Source organism: Bos mutus, chromosome 24 (genome assembly GCF_027580195.1).
Source record: "Bos mutus isolate GX-2022 chromosome 24, NWIPB_WYAK_1.1, whole genome shotgun sequence".
Taxonomy (NCBI): domain Eukaryota; kingdom Metazoa; phylum Chordata; class Mammalia; order Artiodactyla; family Bovidae; genus Bos; species Bos mutus.
The window spans coordinates 4,207,385-4,219,386 of record NC_091640.1 but is presented as its reverse complement, the minus strand read 5'-3'; the positions used below and the strand labels follow the sequence as shown (position 1 = coordinate 4,219,386).

At 36.7% G+C, this 12,002-nt stretch overlaps 1 protein-coding gene across 1 annotated transcript in view; it reads left to right on the top strand.

Moving 5' to 3' along the window:
- C24H18orf63 (chromosome 24 C18orf63 homolog) overlaps positions 1 to 11,733 on the top strand; it is a 28,697-nt gene extending 16,964 nt beyond the window's left edge. The window contains exons 10-13 of the mRNA XM_070361492.1: positions 54 to 237; positions 6,091 to 7,095; positions 10,001 to 10,035; positions 11,616 to 11,733. Of these exons, the coding sequence (XP_070217593.1) occupies positions 54 to 237; positions 6,091 to 7,095; positions 10,001 to 10,035; positions 11,616 to 11,733 (1,342 nt within the window). The remainder of the gene's footprint in view (positions 1 to 53; positions 238 to 6,090; positions 7,096 to 10,000; positions 10,036 to 11,615) is intronic.
- The last annotated feature ends 269 nt before the right edge of the window (positions 11,734 to 12,002 follow it).

The window sequence follows — 12,002 nt, the reverse complement described above, 5'->3', positions numbered from 1 at the left end:
AATGCTGTCTCCTATCTGCAAAAAAAGTCCCATTGTTCTTTAACAATGCTCAGGTACCCTCTCAGTTGCGTCAGAAGCCAACCCATACAGTTCTTTCCAAGGGTAGATATGGAAGGTGTGCTGAGAAGTTTTCTTTCAGATTTAAAATCTAAGCTGCCCCATATATGTGGATTTCCCATAAAGATGACAACTAAACCGTGCTACTACACACAAGAACTAACCACACTGCATTTGCAGGTGAGTAGTTTTTCCTGTCCTACCAAGTTCTCTAAGACATGCTCTGCACGTTATTCCTCGGATCTTTGCCGTCAGTGATGGACAGCCTAGCCCACTGTGCTGGGTCCTTTCCCTCAGTTCGGTGTTTCCCTGCTGCTGTTTGTTTTTGTTGTACTGTCGTTCCTATTATTATTGCATTTACCTTGGTATCATGGTAGTTGTTGGTCTATTTCTTCTAATTAATGTAGCGTGACTTCCTAGAAGGCAGAGAACATATCCTAAGTTCCCGGTACTTAATACATGTTCATTACATGTTTTTTCAAAGAATAAATGATAAATGATAATTACAGGATAATTTGGAAACGTCTGCCTCATACAAATCCAAGTTTTCTTTGAAGTTCTGTCATTTAAAGTCCAATTGATGAGAAAGCCTTTGAATAATTGATAGAAATTGAATTAACTTGAGAAAATTTTTATTGTAAGATGACATGCCAAGTGAAATCTTATTTATGAAAAAAAAAAATAAGTAGTGGTTTAAGCAGTACTGATGAAGAAAATAAGATGGCCTGTCTTCACACTCAATAGGATACAATTTCTTTGTCAAAAGGCAACAAAATCAAAAGGGAAGCTTTGGAAGAACAAATGGAAATTTAATTTAAATTTTTTAACAAGATCTTTCTTTTAAATGACAGATATAATATGTTTTCATCAGAAGGAAAGACAAAGGTTTGAATAATTTGAGCAGTTTGAAATATAATATGGATTACTGGAATATTGCTGAGTCTCCTTTCTTGACTTACTAGCGCCTTGTTTTATTGTAGCCTCCACTGCTCAAATGACTTAGGCTTTCATGTATGTTGACTTGCTATGGCTCCAACAGTATGCCTCATGACATTTTTTGCTTTATGTTTTCAAGCCAGATCACATCATCTGTCACTAGCCAGCATGGGGGTCTGGTGTCCTTGGGTTAAGGGTCAACACCTCATATAAATGCTATAAAAACATGACAGGCAAGATATCAGGTACTATAGGCAAGGCCATTTCGCTGGGAGTGTGGGTAGAGAGTATCAATTGACTTCTTTTTGAACTTTATGCATCTTAAAATTTTGGCCAGACATAACATTTTAAAGGGTTTAGTTGTTGGCCAAGTCTAAATCTGAGGAATTTAGAAGACATGTCATTACATCATGCACTTTTTTCAAATATGTTTATATATTTATTGACTACCTAATATTTCCAGCCCATGTCTATTTTGGAAATGGTGAATGCAGACAATGTATTTGTGAAAATTTGCTTCTTAAATGTAAAATAACACTTATATGGAATTTCTGATCTTTATATTGCCTCTGACAATTGGAACATTGACAATAAGAATTTCTCCTACTCAGTTTTATTGAGCGCCTTCTGTATGCCTTCTCATTTAATTACCAAAATAGACCCTTGGGGTAAAAAATTGTTTTCTCAATTTTGCAGAAAGGGAAACTGAAGCTTACAGCATTCAAGTAATTTAGCCAAAGCCACACAGTTAAATACATTGCAAAATTAAAACTGAAACCTGAAGAATCAGATTCTTAGTTCTAAAATTGGAAAATTTAGATTTGTAGTTAAGAGCTCAGGCCCTGGAGACAGGCTGCCTGGGTTTGAACCCCTTATTACTTATATAATCTTGAAAGTGAAAGTGAAAGTTGCTCAGTCGTGTCCAACTCTTTTTGACCCCATGACCTATACAGTCCATGGAATTCTCTAGGCCAAAATACTTGAGTGGGTAGTCTTTCCCTTCTCATCCTCCCAGCTCAGGGGTCAAAGCCAGGTCTCCTGCATTGCAGGCGGATTCTTTGTCAGCTGAGCCACAAGAGAAGCCCATGTATAATCTTGGACAAGTTATTTGATCTCTCTGTGCCTCTGTTCCCCCAGCTGTAAAATGGGGCACCACAGTAGTGGTAATGCTAGCGCTCATCACAAATTGGGCTCTCCAGGAAGCCTGCTCTGAGACAGAGTCCAGTGTGTGTGATGATTGTTGAGAACTACCCTTGGAATCAACAGCTATGGAAGGCAGGGAAGGAAGATTGGGTGAAGGGAGAAGTCAAAACCAAAGCAGGTACTAAAATGGCCAATCACGGTGGTTTTGCATTGGCCAAAGTAGCAGGCCTTTATACCGTCTTCCAATCTGTTGCTAGATTTGGGCGACCTCAAGACAGGCAAATTCTAGGGTGAGATGGGCATCCATAACCAAGGCCGTCTCTGCAGGGGCTGACTGCCAAAGGAGGCTTGCTGATAGCACCCAGCAGCAAGGATCCCCCTTTCTGGAAGGAGCTCTATGCAGCACATCACCGTTTCCTTCCCAGCACCAGACTACACAGGGTTTTGTGGTTTTTATTTTTAGATTAGATAATCCTCCTTGGAACAGTTGCTTGTATTTAAGCCTTCAGTAAATGTTAGTTTATGTTATTGCTACCACCTTGTTAGCTCTAAGAGTCATGCAGTAGTACTAAAAAAGAATAAATTAAAAAAATGAAAAATCAATAGATCAAACTGCTTGAAAAAACTCAACTGACTTAAAAAAGAGTTTCATAAATTAGCAGGAGTACCTAGCCCAATTAGCTTAAAAAAAAATTATGAGAATTCTCCAAGATACATAAAAGTAATTACTATAGTATAATGAACTCTTGTATACCTACCATCTGGTTACTCCTTGACATATTTTTGGAGTGTGGGATAAACTGTAATATTTTACAACAAATCCAGGATATACTATTATTTAATTTATAGAGATTTTAGCATTAATATATGTCTTATTCTGATGAGAGCTTTTTAAAAAATTATTTAACAGTAGTTCCCGTGTGTGTGTGTGTGTGTGTGTGTGTGCTTAGTTGCTCAGTCATGTCCGATTCTTTGCAACCCCATGGACTCCTCTGTCATGGGATTCTCCAGGCAAGAATATGGAGTGGGTAGCCATTCCTTTCTCCAGGGGATCTTCCCCACCCAGGGATTGAAGCCGGGTCTCCTGCATTGCAGGCAGATTTATTACCATCTAAGCCTAGTTCATACTCTAATTCCCTATTTATCTCAAAGATTTATTTTAGAGGTTTTGTTTAAATCAGAATCCAGGAAAGGTCCACTTAATTTGGTTGTTATATTTTTTTAGATCTCTTTTATTATATAACATCCCAAACTGTTTTCCCTTTTATTTATGCCAGTTATTTGCTGGGGAAAATGGATTTTTTACCCTGGAAAATGTTCCATATTTTGCATTTGAATGATGGTTTCCTTGTTGTCATGTCTTTTAAACTTAACACTTTCTTCCAAGACCCATATTTCCTACAAACCTCTAGCTAAATCTGAGCTTAACTGAATCCTGGTTCGACTTTAATTAAAGAAACACTCAGGTGGTGCAAGGCACAGAACCAAATTTTAATAGACAAAGCACATTTGATGCATCATTTTGGTTAGTCTTCAAGCTGTATTAAAGATTTCCTTAATTCTAGGCCTCTATTAGATATCTATTTAAATATAGGTTAAAGCTTTTGGTTTCCCTCTGTAATTTTACGTTAATGTACAAAGATATAAACTGTATACAGTTCTAGAAGTTAAAAGTCACCTAAGCCACAGTGACACCTGGCAGAATAGTGGTCATAATGTGGTAAAGCGTATGTTTTCTCTTAGGTTATTATTTCACAAAGCTTTGGTTTTTTGACCATTTATGTATTTTAAGTTCTGTGAATTATTTATGATTTCATCTGCTGTTTACATAAGCCCTTTTTGTAGCCTTTAAAATTTTTTTGAATATAAACCTAGAGGTTTCCCCCTTTGGGCTGTTTACTATATTTTAGAAATTGAAAGAATGTATAAATAATATATTGAAGGGCTAGGGGGCAAAAAAAAAGCCCCTGGAAATTATTTCCATCAGAGGTATATTCCTGGAAAATATTCAAGTATATTTAAGTATATTCCTGAAGACAAAACTGGACGTGAATGTAAACGTTTCAGATACATATTCTAGATGAGTTTTATATCAGAATACAAGTAACCTATTCTTATATAAATCTGCCTAGATTGAGTTTTTCTTTTTGTATCCCAAGTAGTATGTATGCTGTTTAACAGTCATTACAGTTTATAAAAACCAAGAGTCTAAAAGTGTTCTTGGATTTTCTGTAATTGATTTCAACTTAATTCTTGAACCATATTTTCGTCAAACAAAATATTCACTCTAGGCAGTTTAAGATGATTTAGTCACTTCTGACAGAGCATCTTTTTGAGATAGAATTTTATGCAAATTTAGACATCATTCTCCCCGTGGTAGCATCTGTGTACAGAGGGAAGCCTCGTAGGGTGAGGTTGGTGGTGTGTGGTGAAGTGCATGTGGTATGTTTACCTAATATGATCCACACCCGGAAAGTGACTGTCCTAAGCTCTGTTTCCAGACATCTACAAAGCTGGTGAATGGACACTTGAACTTCTGCTAACTCTGCCACCAAAATTCCAAAGTCATCCATAAGTAAACCTTTCAGCAGAAACTACAGAAGTATGACTTTACCTCACTTCTCTCTTCCAAATATTGTATGAGTGCATCTGATTGGTTGATCTTAAATCACATCCTGAACCCTAGATGCAAAGGAGAAAATGTTCATTTTAGATTTCTAGGCTCTAGAACGGAGAAGGCAATGGCACCCCACTCCAGTACTCTTGCCTGGAAAATCCCAAGGGTGGAGGAACCTGGAAGGCTGCAGTCCATGGGGTCGCTGAGGGTTGGACACGACTGAGCGACTTCACTTTCACTTTTCACTTTCATGCACTGGAGAAGGAAATGGCAACCCACTCCAGTGTTCTTGCCTGGAGAATCCCGGGGATGGGGGAGCCTGCAGGGCTGCTGTCTATGGGGTCGCACAGAGTCGGACACGACTGAAGTGACTTAGCAGCAGCAGCAGCAGGCTCTAGAAAGAGTGCTAAGAGAAGGAAACGGAGTTATTGTTTAAAGCCTCCAAAGTTCCTGTTTGGCATAAAGTTTTATAAATAGTAGTGATGATTATACAGCAGAAGTACAGTGGGGGGTATACTTAATGCCACTGAATTGTATGCTTAAAAATGGTTAGCATGGTATATTTGATGTTTTATATATATATTTTTTACCACAGTTTGTTTAAGAAGACTATGAACACTTGTTTCTCCTTGATATATCTGACAAGTCAGTTTGACAAATATTTCCAAAACGCTTCCAAGTACCAGGCACTCTAGTAGGCAATGAAGAGACAAAATGATTAAGACGGTCACTGCCCTATAGTCAATGCGGCACTTACTCTGAAAGGCCCAGTGTAAATGCCTCTTCCGTTACTTTAATTTCTTTGAATAACGTGTTTTGTTAGTAACTGTGTGGAGGATTTAAGAATGTGAAGGCTGTAAGAAGAAGTAACACGTGGTTTTCCTACCCTCAGAGTCGAGTATTTACTTAGGGAGAGTGAACATGCATACTAACAGACAAGAGCGCTACACTGTCCTCTTTTTTTGTGTGACAAATACTGACTGATAAATGATCTTTGGGAAGCTGAAAGGGAAAAAAATGGAGAGAAGAGAGATATTCTGAGGGAGAAGGACGCATGAGCACGTTTGAAACACAACGGGAGTAGCTAAGTGTATAGTTTTTACAGTTTAGAGCGCAACTTCATCTTAAAACATTGTCTTGAATGGATAGTATCAAAAGTAGGATACAAATCATAAGAAACACACACATGTCCTCAGTAAGGCCTGTTGGCTTTTTGTTTTTCTTTAACTGTTCTATACATTGTAGTGTTACTTTTTATTCTTATCTTGATGATATTTTATAAATTATTTATTTTCCTTTAAGGATAGTTTTACATTTTCTAATGTTTATCCTTTCAGGGAAACAAAGTCAAGCCGCCCAATCTAACTGCTCAAGCCAAGTCCTCTCCAGCTCACACCCCTTCCACAAGAGCCGCCCGGGCCCCGAGCTTCCCGCCGTGCTCAGCAGCTGCGGGCCACAAGGGGGCGCGCTCGGTCAGCCCGCCGAAGCCCTCGGGGTCCTCCGCTCTGCGCCTCCAGCCAGAGTCTGTTCTGAGCAGCAAGAAAGCGCCGTCTGACCAGGCCGCACAAGTACTGGAAGTACCCAAGCCCACCAGAGGAAATGCTCAAGTTCAAGACACAAACTTTAGCTCCCAACATAATATTGCCCCTAGATTCATACCAGTTTTCAAAAGTCGACCGCTACAGACGACCAAAAGTATTTTAGCACCTGAGAACCTGAGAAGAAAACGTGTTGATACAGAATCTAAGTTGTTTTCACTGAAATCTAGTGAGATCCAGGACGATAAACCAAATTTAGATCCAACTACTAAAAAAAGACCTAGTCATAGCATTCAGATGAAGGCTAAAAATCTGAATCTCAAGACTTGTAGATCTCTGCAAGAAAAAAACACTGAATCCTATGGAAATATGACAAAAAATCCCCTTTCTAGTGGAAAATCATTGATCACGAGTTTAAGTGAAAGTAAACAACTGTCTAATAGTTCAGTATTTCAGATGCCAACTAGCAATTTAGATGTACTAAAAAGTGCTGTTGGCTCCCAAGTGAATGGAAAAGAGAATTTGACAAGCAAATATATAACACAGGTTTTAGGGAAAAGCCATGAGTCACTAAAAGTAAAAAGACAACCACATATTTTTGAGTCAGACACAGATCCGGAAGATTCCCAACCGCTACAGCCGCAATCAGTTGACCAAACTAAAGAAGCTGATGTAACTGACCACCAATTAACAGTAAGCAGAACAGCCCCCAAGTCTAAGAAGTTATGTCAGGACTCTCTAAAAACGTCAAAGAAGCCTCACTCCAATACTGTCCTTTGTGGACAATCCCGTGCTAGGAAACAGGTAAAAAACCAAAATGCAATTTTAATCTGGGGCCACTCATCATGTGATACACTTTTAAACCCCCTAAATAAAGATTTAAATGATTTGCCAAAGATCTCTTAGAAACACACTGAGAATCAGAGTATCTAACACACCTGCAAGTATATACAATTAATTTATAATAAAATGTGATTCTTCAATCTGGTTACAGATACATCACTTGGACAAATCAAAACCCAAGAAGTCTCTCATTCCTAAAGCTTAGGACATGGATGTGAAAGAAGGAAATATCCACCAGGTAACTTCAGTAATATCTTCTGAGTCGTTTTTTATGACATTACCCAAATTGGAATCATCAAGATTAGGGGTCCCCAATCTCATGTACCAAAGGAACTACCTTTAATTCCTTGAAGCCTTAAAATCTAGGAAATAGTAAATGGTGGGGACAGTACAGCCCTTGACGAAGGACTGTGTGCAACAGCTGTGGTGTGTTGTAAGAGGGCCCTAAAGAGGGGTGAAGTAGAGGGGTCCCATCACTGGCTCCCACCCACTGTGGGGTCTCAGCAGACTAAGAGGAGGGCGCTGCAGCAACTGACTGCCTAAAGATGTAGGATTTCACAGCCGCTAGAGCACCTACCTTTTGGACTCTCACCCAAGATAACAAACTTCAAATGATATTTCCAAAGTTAATCATTGAGTTCAAGTTTACTCCAAAGAATTTTACAGTGCTGGCTGGAGTTAAACATGAGATTTAGCTGAAAACGCTGAGTCCACAGCTCTGAAATCACAAAACCATGCATTTGGAAAAAGCATTTTATTTTGTCCTGCCATCTGGTTAATCTAAGAACAAACATATTACTAAAATATACACAAATACTTTTCTGCATAGAACTGCTGGAATATTTTCAATTCAAATTTACTATAAATGAACTAGAAAGCATTTTCTCATTTTCTCTTCCAAATGCTATTTCTCTCCATAATTAATAGAATTTTAGCCTGATTTGAATTAACCAAGAGATAATTAAGTCTATTTCCATTTATTTTATAATTTTATGTTTCATGTAGTGTTTGATGTCTTTCTTTAAACAACCAGTAGATGGTTGAGGAAAAATTTTTATTTCCATTGTTTAAGATAATGACATCTACTCTGGGTTTCATGTTGTTTTAGAAGTATAGCACTTTGCCACTTTGAATTTTTTTATTGTTTAGTCTCTAAGTCCTATCCACCTCTTGCGACTCCATGGTCTATAGCCCTCCATGCTCTGTCCATGGGGATTTCCCAGACAGGAATACTGGAGTAGGTTGCCATTTCTTTCTCAAGGGGATCTTCCCAACACAGAGATCAAACCCACGTCTCAGGTTCTTTATCACTAGAGTCACCTGGGAAGCCCTCTTTGAATTACATAAGACCTAACACAATTTTTAACAATTAAATAATCATTCCATTAGCTAGGAAGAATAACATGATGAGAAAAACCATAGGATATTATTATAGAAAACAATATCCCCAAATATAAAATTAATATATATGCCTGTAAAATTTTTGAATAATACAAAACAGGTTCAAGAAAAGGTAAAAAATAAAAATAAAAAACCACCTGCAATTCCTCTTTGCAGAGATAACCACTCTGAACAACAGATGGACACGCACACACTCCTGTGAACATGGAATCAGGCTCCATATGCTGCTGTGGAAACTCTTTTTTCACTTAACAGGCTTTTTCATCATTGGATAGGATTCCATTGCATGTGGATGTACTATATTTGACTGTTCCTAATGATTGATGTTTAAGTTGTTCCCAACCTTTCACTATAACAACGAGTTACATAATTAGTCTTAGTACAGATCTTTGCAAAATGTCCAGTTATACAGTAGCTTTTTTATTATTGAAACTTGGTTGGATTCATTATTTTTACTGTTAAAATTTTCAACCACAGAACATACAGATAATAGTGTAAAAAACCTCTGAGTACCTATCACCCTGCTTCAAGAATTATTAATATTTTGCCACTCTGTTTCATCTATTTCTCACTGGTAACACTTTTTTATTATACTAATTTAAAGCAAATTCAGCACATCATTTGGTTTTACCCAAAATATGTTTTCTCGTACGGATAAAGCATAGAATATTTTTAAAGAAAAAAAAGAATGTGTTTATATACATTACATTTTGAAGGTCTACCATATCTTTGTTGAGTCACTAAATTTCATTTTAGTTTAATAGGCAAACCAACAGGAAGACCTCAATAAAAATAAAATAAATTTCACAGAAGAACTAGAGCCTTCAGTCATATAATCAGGATACTGGAGGGTGATTTTATTCGTTCAGTCTTGAAATGATAAAACTGCAGTTGACCGTGTGGCCTCGTGTCCAGCAGTCCCATTCCATTCTGGGTTCCTGGCCAAGATGCAGAAGTATAAATACATCGAAGCAAATGTCAACAACGACATTTGGTCTAATATTTAAAAAGAGGGAAACTGAAATGGAGCTTCTGTTCTAACAAGTATTATTCTGGCTTTCAAACATTTTAGATATTTAATTTAAAAAATGTGATATAATTGTTGTGGTAAGATATTTAAAGAAACCAAAAATCCTTATTGATGTTCCACTGAAATAATCCTTCATTAAAAAAGAGCAGCAGAGGGTCAAATATAAGTTGAGCTTAATTTTATAGTGTGACTTACTGCTTTTACTACTTCCCTAAACCATTGCAATTAAAGGCAAAAGTGAACACAGATTTTATTTCAAAACTGTAAATATAAAAATAATATAATTAAAATTGTACCTTGTTAGTTTACTGTATACCTTTGCTGTAAACATTTCTATTGTCCAGAGTTATCTTTATAATTATTTTACCATTTTCTTAGGGAAGTACATCTGGTTTAAACCCTATTTTGAACATGCCTTTCTCATTCTAAAACTAGTATGATGGACAACTAGTAGACTGCAGTAAAAAACGGTATGTCACTTTGTGAGGCTATGGTGGAAATATTTGTTTATGAAAGTGCTGTTAATAAGGATAAATATTTGATCACTTGATCAGTCATCCACAACACACTCATTCCTGAAACCAGCATTCCTTCTGTTCCATGTATCTCTAGACTGCCTTCCTGTTACTGTTCTGTTATCATGCCTCAGGTAGGTAAAACTTATTTTACTATTAGGCTTAGCAAAATAATTTAAAAAGATAAATCCACTTGATCAAGTAGTGTATTATATCTTCCTGTTCATTATATAAAAAATCTTGATAGCCCCTCCTCCACTCTGTTAGTGTCTAAAACTTAGAATTTGTAGGAAAGTATTTCTTTAGATAAATATTAACCTACATGGCAAAAGCCTGCTTATGTTAGGATCAGTATATTTTCTGGTGTAAAGTAGGTTTATTTTTCATCTTGTAATATTTATAATATCTAAATGAAAATTTACCAAATATATATATACACATATAACATATAAATGCATATACATATATGTGTATATATATGATTTACTATAAAGATAAATTGATTGATAATTTACTAGTCCATATTCAGACCACATTGTGCACAAATTCACTGGAGAAATCAGTGAAGTTTTTTATTCATTTTAAAGATTATAATTTTGAAAGCCAGAATAATTCCAAATCTAATTAAGGAAAACTTAATTATTTTCTTGTTTAAATTTTTGGTAATCTGTATGCATTGTGGGATACCCCTACCTAACTCTGCCCTCAAATCATTTTTCACATTCCAATTGTATGTTGTTAGCTTTAGTACCATTACAATTTCAAAACCATAAATAAATGATTTTGTTTGTCTAAATACAGAATCTGAAAAGATCAGCCATTGCATTTAAAAACCAAGTATGCTGAAATTAATGATAAAAATCACCTTCATAGACATTAAAAATTTTTTTCTACCTTTTATATTTTAAATTTCACAATATTGCTTACTATATCACTATTTTATTTGTATTTTATTATATATTACTATAATTTTTATATCTCATTTTATTTATATTTTATTTATTGCTTACATAGCAAGTAAGAAATATGAGTTAGTCAGTGATTAGCTTTTATCTGACTAGCCAGTTGACTACCCAGTTTTTGCTCTTTTTCAAATTTCACATCATCTGCTGCTATGCTGAAACTGACAATATATTGAGTATTTGCTGATACTTAAGAATGGTCAGTATTGATAAGTGCTTAAAAATGTCATGGTCTTTATTTATTGATGCTTAAAATATTCATGTTGTATCCTACATGGTGTCATAGTGTCTTATTTTTAATGAAAATAATGTATTTCAAATAGATGTATTTCCCTATGTCAGAGTGACTGTAAGTAGGACTGGAAAGGCTTGGATAAATAATAAATTCCTTTACCTCTGTGGTTCTATTTCTTCGCATGCATTTACTGCTGGACCCATGTAAAACAATTTTAGGTTCTCACCCCTTAACAAAACCTTTATTCTCAAAGTTGCACATCCCTCTTTTTAATATAGTTTTATTTATTTCAGCTGTGCTGGGCTTTGGCTGGCGTGTGGGCTTTTGTCTCGTTGCAGGGAGTGGGAGCCCCTCTCTAGCTGCGGTGTGCGGGCTTCTCGTTGCGGTGGCTTCTCTTGGTGTGGAGCAGCAGCTCTGGGGCCCATGGGCGCAGTGTGGCAGCTCCGGGGCTCGTGAGCACAGGCTCAACAGTTGCGGCCCGGGGCTTAGTTGCTCTGTGATATGTGGGGTCTTCCCAGATCAGGGGTCAAACTCATGTCTCCTGCGTTGGCAGGTAGATTCTTTACCACTGAGCCACTAGGGAAGCCCCAAGTCTCACATTCTTTCATTCAACAAACATTTATTTAGTATTTGCTGTGTTCCAAGAGCTATTGCAGATGCTTGGGATATACCAGTGAACACTGGCAGAAAGAGACAAACAGTAAACATAACAAATAAGTTATGTT